This window comes from Ochotona princeps, chromosome 17, assembly GCF_030435755.1.
Source record: "Ochotona princeps isolate mOchPri1 chromosome 17, mOchPri1.hap1, whole genome shotgun sequence".
NCBI classification, from domain to species: domain Eukaryota; kingdom Metazoa; phylum Chordata; class Mammalia; order Lagomorpha; family Ochotonidae; genus Ochotona; species Ochotona princeps.
This window is the reverse complement of record NC_080848.1, coordinates 18,502,366-18,527,841: the sequence shown is the minus strand read 5'-3', so window position 1 is coordinate 18,527,841 and position 25,476 is coordinate 18,502,366. Positions and strand designations below refer to the sequence as shown.

General features: G+C 54.7%; 1 protein-coding gene across 3 annotated transcripts in view; it reads right to left on the bottom strand.

The window, feature by feature from the left end:
- The window catches only part of PLXDC1 (plexin domain containing 1), a 52,882-nt gene that overhangs the window by 4,912 nt on the left and 22,494 nt on the right, over nucleotides 1-25,476 (bottom strand). For 2 of the 3 annotated variants that reach the window (XM_058676369.1, XM_058676368.1), the window contains exons 3-11: nucleotides 21,806-21,949; nucleotides 21,471-21,540; nucleotides 20,832-20,954; nucleotides 20,125-20,243; nucleotides 19,234-19,333; nucleotides 11,052-11,147; nucleotides 6,059-6,140; nucleotides 2,692-2,752; nucleotides 1,710-1,845 (exon numbers count right to left, since the gene is read on the bottom strand). In XM_058676369.1, coding sequence (XP_058532352.1) covers nucleotides 1,710-1,845; nucleotides 2,692-2,752; nucleotides 6,059-6,140; nucleotides 11,052-11,147; nucleotides 19,234-19,333; nucleotides 20,125-20,243; nucleotides 20,832-20,954; nucleotides 21,471-21,540; nucleotides 21,806-21,949 — 931 coding nt within the window. Of the gene's footprint in view, nucleotides 1-1,709; nucleotides 1,846-2,691; nucleotides 2,753-6,058; nucleotides 6,141-11,051; nucleotides 11,148-19,233; nucleotides 19,334-20,124; nucleotides 20,244-20,831; nucleotides 20,955-21,470; nucleotides 21,541-21,805; nucleotides 21,950-24,755; nucleotides 24,890-25,476 lie in introns of those variants that run through there. The other variant, XM_058676370.1, reaches the window with a different exon arrangement.

Here is a 25,476-nt window from a genome sequence, read left to right as displayed (position 1 = left end):
ATCTGAGAGACACAGAGCTCATATCCACTGGCTCAGGCCCCAAATGCCCAGGACGGCCTGAACCCGGCTCAGGCCAGAGCTGGGAGCCAGGAACTCCATCCACATCCCCCACCTACATGGCAGGAAGTCACCGCTGCTCTCGCTTCCCTAACAAATCAGCAACTTGAGATGACAATGGGATCCAGCAGCATCTTCTTTTTTTTTTTTTTTTTAAGATTACTCATGTAATTGAAGGAGTTACACACAGGAGAGACACACACAGAAAAAGAGAGGGAGCTTCCATCTTCTGATTCACTCCCCAGATGGCCACAATGTCCAGGGCTGGACTAGACCAACGCCAGGAGCCAGGAGCTTCATCTAGGTCTTCCACATGGATAGCAGGGCCAAGCACTTGGCAAGCCATCATCTGCTGCTTTTCCCATGTGATTGCTTAGCAGGGAGCAAGATCAGAAGTGGAGGACCCAGGGTGGTAGCCTAGTGGCTAAAGTCCAAGCCTTGCACCCACTAGGATCCCATATGGGCATTGTTTCATATCCCAGCTGCTCCACTTCCCTTTCAGCTCCCTGCTAACGCACCTGAGAAAGCAGTGGAGGATGACCCAAAAGCATTGGGACCCTGCACCTGCTTGGGAGACCAGGAGGAGGCTTCAGATTGGCTCAGTTTCAGCTGTTGCAGCCATTTGGAGAGTGAACTAGCAGATACAAGATCTTTCTGTGTTTTCTTCTCTCTGTAAATCTGACTTTCCAATAATAATTAAAAAAAAAGATCAGAAGTGGAGCAGCTGGTACTCGAACCAGCACCCCAATACTACCTGCCCTTTCCACCCCTGGCATCTTAGTTCCTGTAAGAAATGCCCACATCCCGTATGAAAGTTCCCCCAGCTCGAGTCCTGGTTCTGCTCTGATTCCAGCGTCCCACCCGTGTGCCCCCGGGAGGCAGCAGATACTGGCTGAGGTACATAGGTTTCTGTTGCTCCCATGGGGAGACCCGGATGGAGTTCCTGGCCCCTGGCTCCTTGCCTTGGCCTGGCCCAGCCAAAGCTGTTGTGGTCACTGGAGGTGTGAGCCAGTGGATGGAAGAGCTCATTCTTCCTGCCATTCCATTTTTTAAAAAAATAAACAATTAAATGAAATATTAATTTAGAAATCCTTTCCTCCTTCCAAACAGATATGGGGCTCCAGGGAACCTGGGAGGACCCTATGTCTTTCAGTCTTCATCTAAGGGATAAATCCATCTAAAGGATTGGACCCAGACACATAAGGGTCTTGAAAAAGCAGGATACCTCCAGTGGGTGGGCCTCTGGTAGCTTCTATCAAGAGTTTCCAGTCTCAAAGCAGGTAGAAGCCCAGACCAGGCAGGCAGAGGGGTGCCCACCCAGATGGAGCACGCCACCCCACCAGGGCTCTGCCCACAGCAGGAGCAGGAGCCAAGCAGATGACTATGGAGGGCATTCCACACTCCCTTGGGCCCGGCGCCCACAGCAACACTGAAGTGAAGGCAAGCCAGCTCTCCCTCAGTGGCCAGGTTCACACCTGTGCAGCCACTGGGGCCTCGCAGCTGCTTTTAGACATGACACTGACTGAGCAAAATGGCCCTGGCACTGGGCAGGATTTCCCATCAGCCCCTGGGGATGATTGGGGCATTTTCGAGACCATCTCGTTGCTGGCATCAAGGGCTGGAGTGGTCGCTGTCCTCCACTCAAACCTTACCCTCTGTGGTGAGACCATCTCCGGCGAGGGATGAGGAGGTAGTGGTGGTGTCTCCGTCCGAGGGGCCGAGGGAGCTGTCAGGGGAGGCTGAGTAGTGGTCCTCATCCTGGAAGTCCTCGCACGTTTTGCCCTCCGCCTACATGAGAGACCCCGGGCTGCTCCCTGGACCAGTGCAGGCCCTGTGAGCACTCAGCCCCCCACGTGGGCCGGAAGCCGCCCGGCTGACCGAACAATTGACCTGTGGGTTGCTTCAGATCCTTCCTGGAGGAGGGGCTGGGGCGCATTGGTGTCAAGGAACAGAGTGACTCTGAGCACTGGTCAGCGCCAAGGAGAGGTGCCGACTACCAGACCATTGTCTTTCAAGCTAGGGACAGCTCGCAGGGTGTGCATAGGAGATGCAGTGGGCACACGGGAAAGGCCTAGGCCTGGCACCTCATGGGCTGTGAGTTGCAGGCCAAGTCAACTAAACCTTTCTGAACCTCAGTTTCCCCTCCTGTCGATGGGGACAGGGTCCCCACTCTTGAGGTCATGATAAATAAGAGCAAGCTTAGGGTAGCCCTTGACCAGGCACAAGTTCAGGTGCAGGCTATTTGAGACAGGAAGGCATAGCAGGGAGAGACAGAGAGGGAGGCAGGGAAAGAGCAGGGCCTCTGCTGGGATGAGAGGTGAGAACAGGATGTAAGGGCTAAGTGTTCTGGAATATTCTAGCAAAAAGAAGGAGCTTGCCTGGGATTCTAAATGGCAGGTGCCACCTCGCTTTCAGGAGGATGGCCTCCCTGGAAAAAGGCAGAGGGCTGGAGCCTGGGCAGCTCACCAGATAAAGTCTCCCAAGGACTCAGCTGTGGTTGAGACCACTCCTGATGGCCCCTCTGCAGGGACTGGAGTTTCTGGGGAGGTGCCCACTCAAGGTGAAGAACCTCTGGAGTCAGATACGTGCAGAAGAGTCACCAGCAGAGGGTGCTGTGGCTCCTGGCTCTCTTACCTCCTGAGTGCAGCCGTAGGTCAGCCACTCCTGCCGGTAGCGGTCCCAGCCACTGGAGCATCTGCAGGACCGAAAGATCCAAGATGTAAGGGGACAGATGGATGCTTCTCCCTTCCTTTCCTCTGCTCTGAGAGGAGGGGGCTGAGTTCTCAGGGGCGGGGCTTCCACTGTCTCCCCGGGCCCTGGGAACTAGACAGGCCCTCTTGTTTCCTCTTCTCCCTCCCCAGGAGTAGTGTGGGGCTTCCTCACCCTCCAGACCCAGCTCCACCCCACCCCTCCCCAGCCCAAGGGCTCTGCCTAGAGGTATGTCTAACAGACTGCACTGCGTGACCTCTGCCGGCCATGACATCCCCCCTGGAGCTGTGCATTGCTGAGAATCCAGGCATAGGGAAAGCCTCGCTTCCTTGGGGTCTCTGAGGCAGGGAGAGGGTGAGCAGAGGTGGGTGTCTATTCTCAGCTAGCTGCCCTGAGTGTCAGCTGAAGGGTGGGACCAGGGTACCCCTGGGGATGACCCCTGGAAGCTCAGTGGGAATTCAAGACCCTCAAGGACTGTGCTTTTGCTGTAGTTTGCAAGCACCACATTCTGAGCCATGGTTCAGAGGAGGGCCTGAGGAACAGCCATTGACTAAGTGTTTCCTGAATGCCAGGGGCTGGCTCCTGCACCATTGCACAGGACCCTCAGCATGATGCTGCAAGGCAAGCATCGCAACACCCCTCTTTTTTTCTGGAACTAACGCTGGCATTGAAGTCACCCCCACAACTTGAAACCCAGACTGGACCCATGGAAGATGTGGTGTAAGATGACTGAAGACACAGCTCCAGTTCCAGTCCAGACAGGAGACTCCCACCTCACCCCTCCTCCACCCCCGCCCTGGGGCTTTGAAGGGTGGGCGGGACCAGGAAAGGGAGGGGAGCAGATTAAAAGCAGCTGCAGGTGGAGGAAGCCTCAACCAGCCAGCTCTACAGACTCAGCCTTGCCCTCTGACTACCTTTTATTTATTGTCATTTTATTAGAAAGGCAAGAAATGAGAGAAGTCTTCTGTTACTTCACTTCCCGAATGGCAGCAAGGGCTGAACCAGGTTGAAGCCTGGAACTCCACCCAGGTCCCCATGTGGGTGACAATGGCCTAAGTACTTGGGCCATCTTCTAGTGCCTCCAGGGATATTATCAATAGGAAGTCTGAATCCAAAGTGGATCCAGAACTCAAACCCAGCTACTCTGAAATGGAGAGCTATGTCCCCAGGGGAGCTTAACTGTGTGTCAAACATATGTCCCTGCCCCCTGGCTTTTTAGGGACTTGGTTGTAGCTCTTGGTCAGAGTTGAGGCTGCAGAAAACTAACAGGAAGGGGCCTTGGCCGGGCCATCAGCACTGGCCCCATGATGGAGAGTCTGTGCTGTGGCTGACCTGACCACCCTGAGGGCAGAGGCTCTGGTCAACCAAGTCACATGGTGTCCGAGTTGGGGTGAGCCCGGCCAGTGTGGGTCACAGGGTTATGTGGCTTTGGCTTTCCTCTGAGCCATTTTGCAGCTCTGGTGGCTCAGCTCCAGCTGGGTGCTGACTCAACGCTGTGGCTGCCAGCCCCGAGCTCCCAGGCAGGGCCTGTGAGGTCATCCTGATCTTTTCCCTGGCTGAGACAATAGGCCACACTGACGTGCACACCAGGGGCCATGCCAAGTGCCTGAAGAACCTAGTCAATGGCTGGAGGTAGGCCCAGGAACTGCATTTCAACAAGTACACCCACATCAGGTAGGGACCCTGGCAAACCTTGGCTCACAGGGAACACACTCAGGGTCCATCCTGAGTCTCCAGGACTCCAGGCAAAAAAAAAAAAAAAAAAAAAAAACCTCTGAGAGTTTTCAAAAAATGTTTGCCTTTTGACACCAGGGTACTAAAAAAGTACCTTTTAGCCACATCTCCCTCAGACCATTGCACAGGATAAACAAAGTGAGGCCCCAGAAGTGAACAGAAGCCCAGCTGATGGGAGGAACACCCAGAAGGCCTGGGGCACGTCCACTCCCATCCCCGGGCTCCTCCAGCCTGAGTCTGCCCTGTGTGCCGGGCAGGCTGCCTGGCAGGACAAGGGCATTCTGCCCCTGAATGCTGACAGGGAAGCAGAGGAAATGCTGACAGATGCACGCACAGCTGCCTGGGAACAGAGAGCCCATCATCTTGCAGTTTTCCTGGGTGCCCTGAAGGCTGTGTGGTTGCTAAGGCTTCCCAGTGCCAAGAGAGCCCCGGTGTTCCCTCTTCCCTCCTGCTGTGTGTTTATCTTGGACAGAGGTGAGTCTGAGCTGCCTGGAAATGACACACAACATATCATGGAAACCAAGTTATGCTGAAGACCTACATCTGAAACCAGAGCTCACCTAGAATTTCCTGTGCCTTAAAAACCACTCCAAGATGGCTAGAGGATCCCTCACTGCGCTCAGCCCAACACATTTGCTCCCATGCCTGCAATGTCCACAGCCCCGGTTTTCAGGAAATGTTGCTAGAGCCAAAGACCTTAAGGTCTGGGGTCATGGAGCTCTCACCCTGTGACAGTGGCAGTGGGTCTTTGGGTTACCCCTGACCCCATCTCTGAGCTAACAGTTGTTGCACTTGTCATATTAAGAGTGAAGATTCCTGAGCCTGGTGCAATGGCTGATTGGCTAATCCTCGCCCTTCAAATGTTGGAGTCCCATACGGGTGCTAGTTCATGTCCTGGCTGCTCCACTTCCCATCCAGCTCCCTGCCTGTGGCTTGGGAAAGCAGTAGAGGACCTCCCAAAGCCGTGGGACCCTGCGCCTGTGTGGGAGACCCAGAAGAAGCTCCTGACTCCTGGCTTCAGATTGACTCAGCTATGGCCATTACAGCCACTTGGAGAGTGAACCAGTAGATAAAAGATCTTTCTCTCTTTTCTTCTCTTTGTAAATCTGCCTTTCTAATAAAATAAGCTTAAAATAAGAAGAATGCTTGTTCCTGGCTGTCTCCCAGTGATCTCCATGCAGAGGGTCCAGGGTGGGTCCCGGGAATCTGCATGTTTCCCATAAGCTCCCAGTGACCCCAGGCCCCCAAGTAGCCCTCATCCCAGGGTAAATCCCAACCTTGTCAGATTGTAAGGAGGCAGCTGAAGCAGCTGGAACCCTTGGACGGGCTTCCGGAAGCCCTGAGTCACCGGCAGCCATGCCTGGCCACACAGACACCTTGGTCAGACACTGGCTCAGGGAGACGCTCTGCTCCATCGGAACCTCGGGGTCAGAGTCACTCACCATCACATGGGCAGCCTGTGTGCTGTGGGGCCTGAGGCCAGCATGGGACCATGTCACCCTCTGCCTCTCCTCCATGGCCTACCTAGAGAAATGGGGCAGTGACCCAGAACACCAACCTCTGCAGGACATGGCACCAGCTGCAGTTGAAGGCAAGGTCTGAGGCCATACAGGCATCGCAGCTCCGATGCTGCAGGCAGGCTGCAAGAGAGAAGGCAAGCAGGCAGTGGCCGCTTGGGGCTGGGGCCTTCCGTGGGCTCCAGAGGCCCCAGCCCCCCTACTCCTAGGTCCCCATGGGGCCTCAGTGACTCCAACTGTGCATGGGACCAGTGAGGTCCACAAGGCCACTGTGAGTCCAGCATCCCTTCCTTCATCGCCAAGAGGTCAGGTATTGGGCTGGCACTGGGCATCCCACAGCAAGGCCGACCCCCCACTTCACCGGGGCACACAGGTGCCCAGGGCTGCAGATGCCACATGAAGGATCAGACGATGGTAACAACAGGAGTGTGCATGAGGTCCCTGAAAGGAGCTTAGAGTGCTGTGAGTGCGCACAGGGCAGCTGAGAGACCTGTCCAGCTCAGAGGGCTGAAGGTGGCTAAAATGAATCAATCCAGAGCACAGATACACAACACGAGAGCCCTGTTTGGGCTTCCAGCTGCCTGGTAGACTGGGGGTGAGGAGGACAGTCCAATCCACACTCCTCATCGCTGCCCACTGACTCGTTCTTTTCCATAGAGCCTGTGAGGGATTCATTCATTCATCACTCGTCCCTCATTCAGCAAACACACAATGAGTGCCTGTCAGGGACAGGGCCCTGTCCCGGAGCTGCCTGCAGCTAAGGAGGCTCTGACTTGGAAGGACTGGAGGACTGTGGGGCCGTGCACCAGGGACAACATGTGAGCAGACAGGGGGATGGAGCAGGTCCGGCAGCCCTCCTGGGGAAGAAGTCCAGGATCCAAGAGTGACAGGGTAGGAAGTGATAGGAAGGAGGAGAGGGTGATCACTGGGGCCCAGGCTGGACAGGACAGAGCAGAGAGAGGAATGAGTGTGAGCTGTCGCTGGAAGGGGCTCCATGTATATCCAGGAGGCGAGGGCACGTACCCGGAATAACGGTGCACCCTGTAAGAGCTCAGCACGGAAGTAGCCAACCAAAATGTGCTGACAGCATTACAAGGAGCACCAGCAACAGAGGAAGACCCACTCAGCACACAAACACTAGGCCACAGCCTGACCAGCACCAGGGGCTCCAGAGACCAGCCAGGACCCAACCTCCTGAGAGGGGTATATGTTGGGCAGAAGTCCACATGCCACCCGGGAAACTCCACTGTGAGGGATCGAGTCCTGCCAGATTCCTGTTCACGTACACCCCAGGAAGGCAGCTTGTGAGCACTCGGAATACTCAAACCTTTGCCTGTGTGGGAGACCCAGATGGAGCTCCAGGCTCCAGGCTCCTGGCTTTGGGGCAGCCCCAGCTGTTGTGAACATTTAGAATAAACCAGCAGATGGAAGATCTCTGTGTGGCTCTGTCTTTTATTTTGAAATACTTGCTTTAAAGATTTGATTTTTTTTTTAATTTGAAAAGCAGATTTTATAGAGGAGAGAGGGAGAGAGTCATCCATCTGTTGGTTAACTCCCTAAATGGCTACAAAAGCCAAAGCTGGGCCTGTCAGGAGCCAGGAGTTTCTTTCCAGGTCTCCTACATGGATACAGTGTTCCAAGGGCTTGAGCCATCCTCCACTGCCTTCTCAGGCGATAAGCAGGGAACTGGATGGGAAGTAGAGTAGCTGGGACTTGAACCGGTGCCCATATGGGATGCCAGCACTGCAGCTGGAGGACTAGCCTGTTATACCACCATTTCCATGTCAGGTCAATTATCCTAAATTTTTAGAAAAGATTTGTTTATTCATTTGAGAGGCAGCGTTACAGAGAGGCTGAGAGAGATTTACTCCCTAAATAGCCCCAACAGCTGGGGCTGGAGTGGGCTAAAGCCACAAGCCAGGAACTCCATTTGAATCTCCCATGTGAGTGCAGGAGTCCAAAACCTTTGACTATCTTCTGCTGCTTTCCTGGCACACCAGCAGGGAGCTGGACTGGAAGTGAAACAGTCAAGACCCGGGGGCGCCAGCATCTCAGGCAATAAGTGGCTCAACCTGCTTCCTACTCTGCTGGCCCCTTACTCTGCCTTTTAAATAAACACAATAAATAAACCTCAAAGGCCTTGCTTGAGAGGTCTGCAGCCATGCCAGAGAGCCGGGGCCAAGGCCCAGTCTTGCTTCCAAGTCCAGCTTTCTGCCATGTGTCTCCCAAGAAACAGCAGGTGCCGGCTCCGTAGCTGGGTCCCTAACATCCCCAAGGAAGATCTGAACTGAGTTCTTGGCTCCCGGCTTCAGCCTGGCCCAACCCTGGTATTTGAGGAGTGAACTAGGAGTAAAGAGACTTTTTGTCTGTCTGTATGCCTCTCTCTGCAACCACCTCTCCTCCCCGTGTGTGTCTTTCAAATAACAAATGAACATTTTAAAAAACCTTCCCACAAACACAGAAGCCCTGCGATCTCCCTAGCAGCTCCTGACCTTTGCTTCCCATCTGCGTCTGACGTCTTCCACGTGCTAAATACGCAGAAAATGCACTGGGAGGTTGAGGGGTGTGGGGCGGAGAGGCTCCAACGCCCAGACAGTGTCCCAGAAACACAGTCCCAGGGCGGCTCGCTGCTTCCGCCCGGGCCACTGTCAAGGGATCCAGAGCCCTGTCCTTAGATGTCCTTGCTGCTCAGTGTGGCTCCGTCCCAGTCTAGGCCTGGCATCGACTCTCACTCAGGCTCTCTGATGCAGCCAGCTGCTTTGGGAAGGGATGGGGCAAGAAGCAGCTGTGGCCCGCAAAGTGCCAGCTCCTTCCTCTCCCAGGGAAGGACGGGAGAGAGACAGCAGGCTGGAGGCGTGGCCGCAGAGGATGTGGGGAGGCGCCAGGAACCAGCAGGGGACAGGAGACCCTCTGAGAAATGCATCCGTGGGAATGCTGTCCTTCCCCGTGGTCCTGATCACATTCCAAGGAGCTTCCAAGGCAGGGCAGGGGTCTCAGCCATGCTGGGGCTCGGCCAAGGTGGGAAGGGTTCTGCAGGCTCTGCCTTTCCACTCCAGAGACCCCTCCTCTAAGGTAAACATGAGAAGAATGATCAACAATGGACTTGGGATCCCATTCCTGTCCCTGGGGCGGAGGCTAAAGGACATCACAAGCCCTTCTGTGGGGTTGGCATAGTGGTGTAGCAGGCTAATCCTCCATGTGGCACCAGCGTCCCGTATAGATGCTACTTTGTGTCCTGACTGCACTACTTCCTACCTATTTCCTGACAATTCACTTGGGAAAGACTCAGAGGATGGTCCAAGTCCTCAGGCTCCTGCCACCAAGGTGGAGACACAGATGGAGTTCTAGTTTCTTCACTTCAGTCAGGGTCCTGACTTCAATCTAGCCAAGCCCCAATCATTGTGGCCATTTCAGGAATGACCCAATGAAAGATCATCTGTAACTTTGAAATAAATAAAATAAATCTTTTTTAAAAAGATTTATTTATTTTTATTACAAAGTCAGATATGCAGAGAGGAGGAGAGACAGAGAGGAAGATCCTCCATCCAATGATTCACTCTCCAAGTGAGTGCCATGGCTGTCGCTGTGCTGATCCGAAGCTGGAAACCAGGAGCTTCTTCTGGGTCTCCCACATGGGTGCAGGGTCCCAAAGCATTGGGCTGTCCTCCACTGCTTTCCTAGGCCACAGGCAGGGAGCTGGATGGGAAATGGAGCTGCCGGGATTAGAACCGGCGCCCATATGGGATCCCGGGGCTTTCAAGGCAAGGACTTAAGCCGCTAGGCCACGCCGCCGGGTCCAATATAATAAATCCCTAAGAAAGATGGGGCCCGGCCCTATAGTGTAGCAGCTAAAGCCTTGAATGTGCCGGGATTCCATATGGCCACCGGTTCTAATCTTGGCGGCCCTGCTTCCCATCCAGCTCCCTGCTTGTGGTCTGGGAAAGCAGTCGAGGACGGCCCAAAGCTTTGGGACCCTGCACCTGGAAGAAGCTCCTGGCTTCAAATTGGCTCAGCTCCAGCCGTTGCGGCTGCTTGGAGAGTGAACCATGCACGGAAGGTCTTCCTCTCTCTCTCTCCTCTTCTCTGTATATCTGCCTTTCCAATAAAAATAAATAAATCTTAAAAAGAGAGAGAGAGAGAGAGGCCCAGCATGGTAGCCTAGCTGCTAAAACTTGCAAATGCTGAGATCCCATATGGATGCCGGTTCTAATTCCAGCAGCCCTACTTCCCAACCAGCTCCCTGCTTGTCGACTGGGAAAGCAGTAGAGGACGGCTCAAAGACTTGGAACCCTGTACCAACATGGGAGACCCAGAAGAGGCTCCGGGATCCTGGTTTCGGATCGGCACAGCTCCAGCCATTGTGGCTACTTGGAGAGTGAATCAACAGATGGAAGATCTTCCTCTCTTTCCTCCTCTCTGTATATATGACTTTCCAATAAAAACAAAATAAATCTTAAGAAAAAAAGAAAAAGAGAGAGAAAGAAAGAAAGAGAGCGGGACTGGTGCAGTAGCTCAACAGGCCAATCCTCCATCTGCAAGCTCCAGCATTCCATATAGGCACCAGTTTCCAAATGGGTCCCAGCTGCTCCAGTTGCAATCCAGCTCCCTGTTTATATTTGTCCGGGAAGACATGCATGAGAGACCGAGTTGAAGTTCCTAGCTCCTGGTTCCTGGCTTCAGTTCAACTCAGTTTCAGTCATTGTGGCCTTTGGAGAGTGAACCAGCAGATGGAAGATCGCTCTGTCTCTCCCTCTAATTCTGACTTTCAAGTGAAAAAAACAAACAAACAAAAAAAATGAGTTTCTCTCTGCCATGGCTCGTTGCAAGAGTGTCGCACCACACCAGGGCCCGCATGGCACCGTGTCAGAGTTCAACTCTGCCTGCTGCTAGCTCCAGGAGGCAGATGGCATGAGCCCTGGATCACAGGTGACTGCATGGGTCAGTGGCGGACCTGGGACCTGAATGCGGTCTGCTATACTGCAAAGCTCTTCCCAGGAAGCAGAACCCCCGAGACAGGGCCCGGCCCCTACTCACTGGGCAATGGGGTGAACTCCACAGCTGACCTACTGGTCACCTTGCTGGGGTCCAGCTCCACGCGGTGGTACTCAAAGATGGTCCTTCGCCGCGATTCTGAAAGGGAAGCAGAGCCTGATGTCAGAGCCCGACACGACCGGGGGCCTCGAAAGCTGGGACCTGCTGCCTGGTCGGGGTTAGGCTGGCGCCCAGGAGAGTGGGCAGAGAGTACCCTGGGGTGGTGAAAAGTGCTCTGCAGGGCGCAAAGAGGGTGGGCAAACCTTGAGGACAGCCTTGTATTCTTTTTTTTTTTTAAAAGCAAGATTTATTAGAAAAAGTTGAGAAAGTAGACTCCCATCCTAGTGATGGGAGGGGGCCTCAAGATCCTCTGCCATAGTGACAGCCTCGTATTCTAAACCAGGCAAACTGCTCAGGACAGGGACCTGGCTGCTGGGGACCCTGCTTCCCCCTACCTCTGTGCCTTGACCAGTCAGGCTCTCCTCCCCGTGTTTGGGCCACCCTCACAGCTATAGCACAAGGGTACCCCTTCCTCTGAGCAGCCCACCTTGACCCGCACTCAAGGCAGGTGCTTCCTCACACTGCACTCCCTGCACCGTGTGGACATTAGGGTCCATGTGGAGGGCACGGGGGTAGGACCTGGTTTTGAACCTAACCCACAGAGAACCTTTGTACACCTGCAGCTGCACAGGGTGACCCTGGCCCTTGTTGAGCTAATGCCCCACTGTACCGCTGGGGGCAGCGAGGGAGCAGACAGTCCCTGGCCTGACCAGGGACTAGAGGGAGACATGAGCCACATCAGGCCCAGAGCCAGGCTTGGGTCCCTCTCCCACCCCTGGACCTGTGTTCTGAGTCATGGCCTGCTCCTGACTTGCCAGCCATGCGTAGACAAGTCAATTGTGCCTCAGGACCTTGTCTGGGACATGGGAAAAGAAACACCCTGCATGAGGAACAAACAAATTGCAGCCAGAGAGGGTCCGCCTAGAGCGGCAACTGATAGACTCTGCCATTTCTCATCAGGCTACCACACCTGCCAGGAGCGTGGACTGGCGCTGCTCTCCTGCCGTGCAAGGCTGCAGCAACCAGTGGTCACTGAGCTTGGCTAATCAGTTTCTCAAAGGCAAAGGACCACTCCTTCCAGAAACAGCATTCCCTCTGGGGAAACTGCCCAGCCCATTCCCAGTCCCATGGAGACTGCATCACAGCCAAATCTCTTGCCAGGATCCTGCCTCCTGGGGTGGAGAGGGGGCATCACATGGTGAATTGATCCAAGGTGGCATCCATCAGAGAGCTTCCCTGGGACTTTACAACTGTCCCCAAGAGGCCTTGTGCTCTCTGATAGAGAAGTTGAGAATACATGAATTGAACTCCTGGGAATGGCCAGGCCTGAGGGGAGCCAGAGAAGAAACCACCTCCTGGAGAGATATAGGAAGTGCTGAACACATTCCTGGTTCCAGAGTGCTGGGACCTGCCCTGTGCTGACTTTCCAGTTCAGCAGCCTCTTCCTGTGGGCGTGGGTCCACTTCTGCATTCCCCAGTGTGCCCTCTTGCTGGGGAATCTGGTTTCAATCAGCAACTATCATTGTGTGTGTGTGTGTGTGTGTGTGTGTGTGTGTGTGTAAGGGCGGGGGGATGTCTCTCATTTGCAGATGCTCCAACGGGGTGGGGTTTTCACAGGAGGAAGGGGTCCTGTGCAGGCTGCCTGGGCCCCATCCTCTGCCCTCTTTCCCATGTGAAGACTATAAGAGAGAGGCCTACACAATGGCTCAATTTGCTAAACCTCCACCTATAAGCACCAGCATCCCATATGGGCACCAGTCCATGTCCCGCTGCTCCATTTCCCATCCAGCTCCCTGCCTGTGGCCTAGGAAAGCAGTGGAGGACGGCCCAAAGCCTTGGGACCCTGCACCCACGTGGGAGACCCAGAAGAAGCTCCTCGTCAGCTCAGCTCCAGATGTTGCAGTCATTTGGGGAGTGAACTAGTGGTTGGAAGATCTTCCTCTGTGCCTCCTTCTCTCTGTAATTCTGCCTTTCCAATAAAAATAAACAAATCTTAAATAAATAAATAAAAGATGCTATCCCGACAAGAAAGAAAGAAAGAAAGAAAGAACGAACTAGGCGAATGTTCCCCGCTGCACCATGCTGACCAGGCTCTCAGCTGCCTCTCACTGTGGCTGCGTCCTCAGGTTGGCACTAACCCTCTCCTTCACCTCAGGACTGAGGCCAGCATGTGGGTGTGGCACTTAGGGTATATGTCTACCCCCCACACCACACTGCCCCCAAAACCTTAGAACAATATCCCGAGCGACCACAAGCAGGCTGCTCTGGCTTTGGTAGCTGCCTACGTGCCCTGGAACACAGCACAAACCTACATCCGTGAGGCCTGCGCCTGAAATGCTTAGCAACAAGAGGGTTCATGAGTTGAATTTCCAGGGGTCAGCGGTGGGGTGGAATGGGTTAAGCCTTCACCTGTGGCATTCCTTATGAGCCCTGGTGTAGTCCCAGCTGCTCCACTTTTGATCCAGCCCCCTGCTAATGCACCAGAGGAGATCCCAATAGAGTTCCTGGCTCCTAGCCTGGGCTGGGCCCAGCCTTGGGGGAGGAAACCAATGAATGGCAGATCTCTATATATCACTCTTTCTCTAACTCTGCCTTTAAAATAAATATTTTTTTTTAATTAAGTTTCTCTGTCCCTCACTTCACAAATAGGGAAGCTGAGGTTCAGGGAGATTAACTCAAGGACCAGGAATACTTCAAGCCATACATCCTAATTTTCTAAGAGTTCAGCAGAGAGCGTCACTGAAGTGAGAAAACTCATTCGACAGCACAGCATGACCTGATTTCACTTTCACTCACTCACCCGACATACAGAGCTGGACACCTGCTCCCTCCAGGGCACTAAAGCTCAGCACTGTGCGACACGCAGGACATACCTGTCTCCACACCCACTCAGGTGTGGGCCGCTCCCTGCTTGCCCTTTCCACAGGATCAAAGGGACCTGTTACTTCTGCTGAAGTCACACTTAAAGTCACCAAAACTGTGTGTGTGGCCAAACTCGGGGTAAGAGGGCCAAACTTGCAGTGGTGGCTGCATGCCCTGCCTGGCTGGCGCCAGCACCCACCGGGAGTCATGAGTTAGGAAGAAGGCTTGGCTGGCTGGCGCCCATCTGCACCCAGGTCCCCCAGCACTGCCCAGAGGCAGTGGTGTCCTTATTTGTGTTGGGAAAAGAGTCCAAGGGAAGCACTGACATCTCTTCTTTAAAATAATAAATCATCTAGCAAACATTAAAGCAACTCAGAGGTTGCGAGTTTATTTTTCTCCTAAACAATCCTGAGTCCAAGAGAGAAGTGACCAGTGGGCAGGGGCACCAGACAGTGACAGTGGGCACAGGGTCACTGTGGTCCTAGGAGACAGCCCCCCATGGAGGGGAGAGCAGGGCGGGAGGGCCACACACCCCCACTCACATATGCACAAGCAGGCACACATACTCATGCACTCACACACACGGTTTATATGAAAGTAAAAGCCCTTGTGCCCAGCAAGAGAAGTCCCACAGGGCTTGGGGTGAGAAGGGTGCCTTTTGTCACTCACATGTCACCCTCTCCCCTGAGTTCCAGACTCTGGAAGACAGCCTGGGGTCTCTGGAAGACAGGCACTGCCTGCTGGGCAATGGGAAAGTCCCAGGCTCTCTTCCACAGCTCCGTCCCCTCCCACAGCCCTCTCAGCAGCAAAGAGGATGGGATGACAAGAGATATATGATGACCACTCCCCCAAAGCTCTGCCGTGTCAGGCCTGCAGTCCTCCTTCCTCAGCCGCACCAACCCAGGCTCAGTCCAGATGGCAGCCCTACCTGGCAAACCTCCCCAGCCCTGGGCAGGCCCAGAAACCTGTCCCCTGCACCCACCCATCCCAGACCTGGAGCTCCCAGAGGCACCTAGCAGGGTCACACACGGCCAGGGCCTCAAGGAATGCCTGTGGCGTGGGTGTTCAGTAAAACTGCTGAGCTGTCACTTCCAATGCCCCCACTCCACCTCAGAGCCCCTGGGTTTTGGTCCCAGCTCAGCTTGTGATCCAGTGACCTGTTATGCCCATCCTAGTGGGCAGTGAGTGATGATTTCATTGGGTTCCTGCCACCCACATGCGAGACTCAGACTGAGGTCAGCTTAGGCTAGCTCTGGCTGCGGCGGGCATTTTAGAGTGACCAGTAGATGGCAGATCTCTGCTGGTTTTTCTGATTTTCCAACTAAGCAGATAGAGTTTTCAGAAGAGAAATGACTGAAGGAAACAAGAAACCAGAAGTCAAGGAAACCCCAGCAACTCCCCAGGTCGGCCTGTAGCCAGTCCCTGAAGCACAACCATGGAGTGAGGCCCTTCCCCAAAAGCAACCCCACACGGCCACAGAAAGGCACATGCGCAGGAAGGAAGCTGGTGTGCAGGGCTCAGGCACCGGCAAGGGTACAGGGAGAGCCTGCCTGGGTCAGAAGGAAGGGAAGTAGGCATCAAAAAGGCACCAGGGGTTGGGACACCTTTGGAGAAAACAGCTGCTTGTCAAGGGAGCTGATCTTTTTTTTTTTTTTAAGATTTATTTATTTTTATTGGAAAGTCAGATACACAGAGAGCAGGAGAGACAAAGAGGAAGATCTTCCATCCACTGATTCATTTCCCAAGTGATGGCAATGGCCGGACAATCTGAAGCCAGGAGCTTCCTCTGGGTCTCCCACGTGGGTGAAGGGTCCCCATGTTTTGGGCCATCCTCGACTGCTCTCCCGGGCCACAAGCAGGGAGCTAGATGGGAAGCAGGGCCACCGGGATTAGAACCGGTGTCCATGTGGAATTCCGGGTTATGCAAGGCTAGAACTTTTGCCATTAGGCTAACGCACCGGGCCCAAGGGAGCTGGTTTGGAGGAGCAGCACAAGCAGCTGCCTAAAAGGCAGGGCTCCTAGATGGCTCACCCCCCAGGCCGGCACAGGGCTGCAGTGGGTTAAGCCGCCTCTTGTGACCTTTTTGCCGGCATCCCATTTTACAGTACAGGTTCAAGTCCCAACTACTCTGCTTTGGAGCCAGCTCTCCACTCCCAACTGGTGTGTCTGGGGGGTTGGGGACAGATGATGGCCCAAATGCATGGGCCCCTGCCACCCACAAAGGAGACCCAGAAGACATCCTGAATTCTGCCTGGCACAGCCCTAGCTGTGTGATCATTTGGAGAGTGAGCTAATAAATGAAAGACCGCTCTCTGTCACTGTGCCTTTCAAATTAATAAATAAATGTTAAAAAATAAATACATAGGGCTCGGCGGCGTGGCCTAGTGGCTAAGGTCCTCGCCTTGATCCCATATGGCCGCTGGTTCTAATCCCGGCAGCTGCACTTCCTCTCTGTCTCTCCTCCTCTCAGTATATCTGACTTTGTAATAAAAATAAAATAAATCTTTAAAAAAAATTTAAAAAAAATACATAAAAAGAAGAAAGCTCCCACTAGGGTGTAAGTGAGCCTCTGACTGTGGGCTGGGAGCAGAGCTGGGAAGGGGTCCCACAGACTGGCTCTGCCAACTGGGTGGAACTTGAGCAGTGGCAGGAAGGGCCAGGACGGGTGTGGCAACATCTATAATTGAAAACACTAACTCAGTTGAGGGTGTGGCGTGCACCTACTTTAGCGTTTAATAAACACAGTCCATGCTGTGCCAGGCTGCTCGGCCTGAATCAGTGGTCTGTGGGCTCCTTAACCCACGCGTGGGGCCAGCCCGCCTATGACGTCCATCCTTGTGACTAACAGAGCCTTCTGGAAGGACCGGGCAGCTCCCAGGCCATGCCACTGGCTGCCGGAGACCTTCTGCTTTCTCTCAACCTCACTCATCACAGACTCAGAAATAAAGGGGCCGGAACTAAGAGTCCTGGCACAGCACATCAGGGGCTTGAATCTAATTCAGTACCATCTGTCAGTGGGATAGCCTTGGTTTGATCAGAAGGCAGGAGACAGGCCCAGCCACTTTAAAAACGTCCCAGGGCTGGCACTGTGGTGTAGCAGGCACAGCTGCCACCCACGATGCTAACATAAAATAAGGGTCTGGTTTATATTCCGGCAGTTTCACTTCCGATCCAGATTCCTGCGAATGCACCTGGGAAAGCAGCTGAAGATGGCCCAAGTGCTTGGACCCCTGCATCCACATGGGAGACTCAGATGAAGTTCCTGGCTCCTGGCTTCAACCTGGCCCAGCCCTGACCGCTGTGGCCATTTGGATAGTGAACCAACAGATGGACAATCTCTTTTTCTGTCTTTCTCTCTCTTTGTAATTCTGCCTTGCAGATAAATAAATCAATCTTTAAAAGAAAGAAAGCCCAGAAGGTGGGTTGGGGAGGAGTTTCCATTCATGGTTCATGAATTTGTTCGTGTCATTGCAGAGGTGGTGCTTGGTGCCTGAGGATGCACTTGGGGGCAGGAGCTGGACCAAGAAATGGATAGAATGCTGCCAAGAGGCTAAAAAATTTGGGGGCAGAAAGGACATTCCACAAACGAATTGTGTCCTAAAGGTTGGGCAGCCCTCGGTACATTCACAGAACATGGGGCCCACAGACCAGAGCCGCTTGGATGGGAGGGAAGTCTGGCCGACCCACTGTGTCCACTAAGGATTTTGCATCCTGTAGGAGGCCAGAAGCCAGGGAATGACAGGATCAAATCCAGAAAGAACAAAAAGAAATGGAGGACAGAAGAAAGAGGGAAGAGGGCACAGAGCTACTGGGCGGCGTCTGGGGCCAGGTGCCAGCTCTCTCACCTGGCAGGTGGAGCCGATACCTTAGCAAGAGCACCTGGAGACAAGGACCCCCACAGCTGCCCCTCCCAGCACTGAGAGCAGAGCAAAGAGCGAAGGCACAGCCTGTGTTGTCTCAGGTGGTCACACCCTGCACTGTGCCTCCCCCGATCGCTCTCAAACAGCCTTTCATTGTGGAATTGCTCAGCGGCCTCATGGGAATCTCTGGGATCTGACTTCCTGCACTTGACCCTCATCCAACAGCCAGACTCACTGAGTGTCCCGAGAGTCTGCCCCGCTCAGGGAGGGGTGGGGGGAAGGAGAGGGAGGCTCTCAGGAGCAATCCCTCGTCCCACCCGTGGGTTCATTCAAGTGCATGTGACACGGAAGGGGGCACGTCAGGACTGGACACCCGGAGCTGCCCTGAGAGGCAGCCTGGGGTCCTCTTAGGGCTGTGGGTGTCTGGGCAGTTGGCGTCACCCCTCTGGGTGGGAGGGGTGGCGAGCAGCGGGGGGTGGGGGGCTCCAGGCAGACTCAAGATTTCAACGGAGAAGGTCTGGGTTTGAGTGCTTCCATCCAAAGCTGTGTGACCTCAGGCACATCACCCCACCTCCCCAGGCATCAGCACCCTCAATTTGATTCATCCAGTCATTCATTCATTTCCTTACTTATTTACCCATTTATTTACTGGTAAGGCAGAGAGACAGAGGGCTCCCATCCACCGTCTCACTCCCCAGATGGTTGCAATAGCTAGCGCTGGGCCAGGTTGAAGCCAGGAGCTCTATCTGAGTCTCCCACGTGGGAGACCAGCAGCTAGCCCTGCTGTGTTTGCAACAGTTTATCCCAGTCTCTGGCTGAATTGTAAAATCTTGAGTTATAAGGGATAGCATGGGAAGTTCTGCTTGGTCATTTGTTTGTTTTTTGATTTGAGAGGTAGACAGATAAATAACTCCATCCGCTGGTTTATTCCCCAAAGGCCAGGCTAGGGTAAAGCCAAGAGCCCAGAACGCAGCCTAAGTCTCTGACATGGGTAGCAGGGGCCCAACAACATCATCCATCACCCTAAAAATGTCAGTGAGAAAGGAAGAACTGGGGAGGAGCAGCCCTCCAGTTACTGCCCCATTTGACAGGGGAAAGAAGGGAAGCGAGAGGTGACATCCTGGCTGAGGCTAGATTCTCCCCACTGCTTACTGGGGTGGCAAGGCCACAGGGGCTGTTACCTGGGAGGACTCAAAAGCCACACTGTGACACTCTGGGGTTTTCTAAATGGAACAGATCACAAGGACTCTGGCTCCTGGGCCCTCACCAGCCAGAGCAGCGCCTCCTGCTGGCGATTTTGTAGAAAATGCTTCTGCTGGGCCCTGGTTGTACCTCCCTTCCTTCCCACACCTCCGGCCCCTACGGCCCCCCTTGGCCTGCTGAATACTGCTGAGGGGACTCACCCGACATGTCGAGGGCTGGGGTGAGAAGCATGAAGGCATCCGACAGGCCAGCTTTCACAGGGTGCTGGGAGGAGCTGATTTCCAGGACAGACATGGGGATCTGCAGTGGAAGAAGAGGCTGTGTTCACTCCAAATCCGCTGGCCAGCCCCGCCCTCCCCTCCACACCTGCTCCGTGTCACCCCTGGAAGGGCTCAAGGCACCTCCACCCCAGTGTGTTCCACCCAAACCCTGAGGCTCCCTGCACCTTTGTGCCGGCCACAAGCCCAGGGTCACCCCTGGTGTCACCCTCTCATTCCTCTCCTCCCGCCCTTACCTCCACATCTGGTTAAGTCATTTGCTGAACTGTCCAATCCCAGCTCAAAGCTACTGTCATCTCTACCCCCAAATCACCTCCCAGCATGTCCTCTGAGCCCCCTAACAACCTGTTCTCTGCTCTCAAGCTGGAGAGGCCTTTCTTGAAAGCCAAGCTTATCGTGCCCCGCCACCCTCCCTGTTCCCCTGCAGCCCTTCAAGGTCCTGCCCAGGGCCTCTGAGTATGCCATTCTCCCTCCCGGGACACAGTTCCTGCTTCTCTTGGGCTCTTCACCTCCTACGCATCTTGCAGATTTCCATGCTCCCCCACCCCCGGGACCCTGGCAAGGTGTAGAGCTCGTGGCAGGTTCCCAGCAGCACCAAGCACCTGTGAGGAGCACCCGTTGCAGTGATGTCTCCCTAAGCCTGACCTTTTCCATCTATGTCTTGACCAGAGTACAGGGCCCATAGGCAATGCCATGTCAACACCTGCTTCCTCCACATCGAGTTCTAGGCCCCGATATGCCATAGCTCTCCCCAACTGCTTGCTGCCCACAGGCCTCCGAGCCCCAGCCCTTCCCACAACAGGTCCAGCTCACCTCTTTGTAGCCAAAGACGATGCGGCCGTCGCGGTACAGGGCTGCCTGAAAGGTGAAGCTACCGCGGTCCTCCCAGCCCTGGAGGTACACATGGTCCCACTGCACCACAAAGACTGTCCCTGCAAAGCAGAGCAGTACCAGGTTGCATGGAGGTGAGACGCCAGGCTGCATAGTCAGCCCTGCAGCAGTGGGCATGGGCCGGAGAGTCACAGTGCAGTTCACAAACCCAAGGGCTCAGGAAATGGTGCCCCCAACCCCAAACATCAGCCTTGCTTCCAAACTGGAGAGAAGCCCCGTGTCAGTGTCTGGATAGTGGACTCGACCATCCCTTAGGCTACTCACACCCCTCCTTCTTGCCCAACCTGCTCCCTTGAGACAAAAATGAGAAATGAGAGAAAAATGCTTTCCTGCAACAGGTGGTGCTGGGGGGACCAAAGGGCACAATGAAGAGGAATACAGCCCCTCCGCTTACCCCTGCTAAGTGCCAGGCTCTCCCATGTTGTTATCCCATGAAGTCCTGTGGACAGCAGGCCTTTTGTACCCATCTTACAGATGAGCAAACTGAGGCCCAGAAAAGGTGGAACAGCTGCCTGGCCATGGAACCATGGGCAAGTCCCTTGCCTACTCCGAGTTTCAGCTCCTCCAAAGGGGCTGGATCAAGAAGATGGTTGGAGCTGAGAGACTTCAACTAGGAGGTCTGGTCTCACCATTGTCCAAGTAGGCAACTGTGGAATTGTTGGAGTAGCCAGGGTTGAAGTTGGCCATCAAAGGGGCCACGTACTGCGTGGCCGTGAGCATCCGGTGGGTCACATCTCCCATGAAGAGGAAGCCTAAGGCACAAGTGGTACAGAGGAGCCCCCTGAGATGGTGCTGGAGGATGCCGTTGGGTGTGTGTGGGGGAGTCTGCTGCTGGAGGGAGGGCAGCAGGGCTACTCCAGATGGGTCTAGGACCCCTGGTCTGGGATGTGGAGGACCAAGCACCCAGGGCAAGGAAGGCTTTCCCCATCCCTCCACCCATCCCTGGGGAAGTGGCATGTGTAGTTATGGTACACAGGATCTGACGGCTCCTTGTGCCTACCGGGAGCCCAGCCCCAGGGACAGATGGCATCAGCATGGGTCTCCCTTTCTCTGTCCCCTGAAACACAGGGATCCCACCACTGCCCACACTGGTCCAGCACACATGCATGTACATGTGCACACACACACACATACACCCAGTCAGCTGAGGTGAGAGGGCCGTCTGATGTCTCCGGGGCTTCCAACGCAGCTATCAGTCGGTCCTGTCCCCAGTGAGCTCAGGCCAAGATCTCTCAGCCCTCCCTCAAGCCCCGCACAGCCAGCCTTACCTCCAGTTGCTATGGTGATCTGCCGCAAAGGATGCCCGTAGAAAGGGAATTCGAAGGACAAGACCACTCTCTGCAGGGCACAGGTGGGAGTCAGCACAGGCAGAGCCCCCGCACAGCACCACACTTGTCTGTAAACAATGGGGGCAAGCACCCCCAGGACAGGACCCTAGGACCACAGGCTGGCATCCCTCTCTGGCCGAGCCTTGGGATCTCTTGCAGAGGTTGTCCCCAACGACAACTGCAGTCCTGCCACAGCTATGGCTGCTCTCCCAGTAGCATTAAGACAGCTCCCACCTTCCGGCCCAGGGCTTCCCACCAGGGGCGGGGGCACTCACAGATGCCTGTCGGTGGGTGTTGGAGAGGACTCGGTGTACCCGCACTTGGCTCCGATTTGCCTGGGCCACATCCACCCACAGCTCCTGGCTTCGGGGTTCACCGGGGCCATATACCCGTGACACGTAGTAGTTGTGGTTGTCTTCCTGCCGGTATCCAAGAGAAATCCCAGGGCAGGTGAATGGCTAGAACCACACCTGCTCCACCCAACTCAGACTTCCACAGGCAAGACCACGTTGCTGCCCTTCGCAAGGGACTGAGCTTGTGGCCCTGGGCTGGCAGCCCCCCACCCTCCACTCCCACCCCCAGGCTCAATTTGGCCTCTAGTCATGCCTCAGCCATCCACACCCTCCATGCCCAGGCCCAGCCCAGCCACCGCCAGCCCAGCCAGCGCCTCATCCTGCAAGCCTGAGTCCCTTCAGGGCATGCCCAAAGCCCAGCCCAGCAAGGAGCCTAATAGAGTAACAGGATGGCTCCAGTCTGAGCTGTCATCTCCAGGCATGTCCCTGATCGAGGTGAAAAGGGGGACATTGTCCATGACCTTGAAAAAAGGAACAACAACCTCTGAGGGTGCCTGGCTAAAGGCAGAGGCTTGCCCTTGAGCTTGGCAATCTCTCTGAGAGCAAGTACAGACCCTCAGTCGGAGATGAGACAAAATCCTCATGTGAACAGCCCACTTGAGAAGGGGGAGCTGCACAGCAAGGAAGTGTTGGGGTTCATTTCTGAGCCAATACCATGAGCCTGAGAGGGGACAATGAGCAAGTACAGTCCTTGCGGGGAGAGGAGTGTGTCTCCTGCAGACGCCCACTCAGGCCAGGGTTTGAAGGGGATCAGGAGACAGCTGGCAGCAGTGGTGGAGTAGGGCATAGAGACGGGGCTGCTAACCTACACGGAAGCCAGGGCTCTGCGGGTCACTACGCAGGCCCCTGGCAGCTGTGGGACACACGTGGCATGACAGACTGTGCTGTGCCTGCCAAGTGGCCAGCTGCCCTGGGCACAGCACGGATGCGGGCTCCAGCCCTGCCACCCACAGGGAGACAGATGCTCCACTGGTAATTGACACACCCGGGGGACCTGGGGGTGGAGGCCGGTGGAGTGGACTGGGCACAAGGAGTGAAGACGCGGAGAGGGACAGGGGACTGTCATTTCCATTGCCATGGCCTCATGCCCTTCCTCCAGACTGTCTGTCCTCCCATACCACCCTGGGCATGCAGTCACCCCAACCTGAGGCGGCCATCAGATACCACGGTTAAAACGCTGCTTGGGAGGCCTGCAACCCACATCAGTGTCTGGAGTTGCGTCGTGGCTTGACTCCACTTGTGCCCCTTGGGAAGCAGCAGTTGATGGCCCAGGCACTTGGGTCCCTGCCAGCTACATGGGAGATCCAGACTGAGTTCTGGGTTCTGGCCCAGCACAGGCTGTCACATATATTTGGGAAAAGAGCCAGCAAATAGAAGCTTTCTGTTTACCCATTTGTCTTCCCAATGAAATAAAAATAAGTAAGCACTGAAACATTTGTGGGGTCATCTCACTGCTCCCGGCAATCTGGCGCTCCTCAGACAGAACCCCAACCCTGGAGCCTGTGGGGTACCACATGGGGCAGCACCTATTGCTTCTCATTACACTACCCCACAGGACATGAACCAGCACGCATATGGGATCCCAGCAGTAGCAAGGCAAGAATTTAGCCACTAGGCTATTGTGCCAGGCCCTCAACTTTTTTTCTTTTGAAAAAAAGATTTATGTATTTTTATTTGAAAGGCAGATTTTACAAATAAAGAAGAGGAGAGAGAGAGAGAAGTCTTACATCTGCTGGTTCACTCCATAAATGGCTGCAGTGGCCAGAGCTGAGCTGATCTAAAGCTTGAAGCTAAGAGTCAGGAGCTTCCTCTGGGTCTTCCACGTGAGTGGAGAGACCCAGGGACTTAAATCATCATCCATTGCTTTCCCAGGCACATCAGCAGGGAAGTGAATCAGAAGTGGAGCAACCAGGACTAGAACCGTCCCATATGGGATATTGGCACTTGGAGGTGGAGGATTAGCCTGATACACCACCACACTGGCCCCTGAAATAATTTATTTTAAAATTTTAATTTTAGGGAGTCAATGTTGTGGCATGGCAGGCAAAGCTTCCACCTGTGGCACTGGCATCCCCCATGGGCTCCGGTTCAAATTCCTGCTACTCCGTTTCCAATCCAGCTCCCTGCTAATGTGTCCGGGAAAGCTTCAGAGAACAATCCAAGTGCTTGGGTCCCTGCACCCACATGGGGAACCCAAAAGAAGCTCCTGGCTTCAGACCTGCCCAGCTCCAGCCATCTGGGGAGTGAATCAGCTGATAAAATCTCTCTTTCTCTCTCTCCATCTCTCCCTCTCTGTAACTATCCCTCTCAATAAATAAAGATTTTAATTTTAAATTGTGTATCGCCAGAAAGGCACATTCCAATTTTCCCCCCACAACCCACGGGTGTGACCTTATTTGGAAAATCTTATTGAGGGAATCAAGCAGACAAGTCCTCAAAGACGAGGTCATGCACAGAGGAGACCCTGGGAGGCGGGCCATGGGCTGCAGGGGCAGGAACGCACGGGTGGGTTCACAGCCCGAGAGCACCCCGGAGTTCCTGGAGCCGGCCAGAGCCGGCAGAAGCGATGCAGGGCCGCAGAGGGTGCCCCACGTGGAACAGTGCCGTGTCTGGTTTCCAGCTCTCAGAGTTGGGAGAGCAGGAATCGCTATTGTTTGTGAGCCAACACATTTGTGGGAACTTATTCCTGCATCCCTAAGAAACTACCAGGCATGCCCATGGGCATGTTGCCAAAGGCGCCTGCCACCCCGTTAGGAACATTCTGTGACTCCCCAGCTGTGCTCCATTTCAGGCCACAGGCCCTGGGGGCAGACACCGTCCCCACCCAACCTTCATCCATGTCCCCCTTCCTTTTACCAGCAGAATGCCTGACCTTGTAGCTAGCATAACACAGTGCTACCATGTAAGAAGGCAATTCCCTGGATTTCTCAAAGGTCATCGCATGACATGGGCTGGCTAATGGTGTCCGCTCAAAGTCTGAGTGAAGCTTTTTAAGAAAGATTCGGTTTGATTGTCCCTTCTTCCTGCCTAGGGATACAGACACAATGGCTGGAGCTCCAATAGCTATATTGTGAATATAAGGACAAGAACCATACCTAAAGCTTGTGGAGTTGTGGAGCCTGGGTCTGTGTTGACTTGCAGGCGGGATTCTCTGTATGTCTCTGGATTCAGCTGTCTGTTACCTGACACTTCCTCCGGTCCCAGTGCCCAGTGGTCTCCCCTGCTCTCTGTGTTACAGTCCTGCTAGGCTTCTCTCAGTTCCAGAAATCAACAAGCACTTGCCTCTTCTGTTTGCTGCTTCCACGTCTGCCTTTCCTGTAGGACCCGATGCTCCGAAAGGGCAAGGCCAGCCCTCCCCCCCCCACCGCACAGGGTGGGAACAGAGGCTGCACTCCACAGCTGGCTCTGCCACAGGATGACCTCTAGGGTCTGCACTCCACAGCTGGCTCTGCCACAGGATGACCTCTAGGGTCTGCTCTGTGCCGCACTCCGGGGCCAAGGCAGTAGCAGAATGGGGAGCCAGTGCAGCCTGGGGTGCAGAGGCCGGGACTCAGGCAACAGCCCCAGGAACAGAGCTCCTTGGTTCTGGCCAG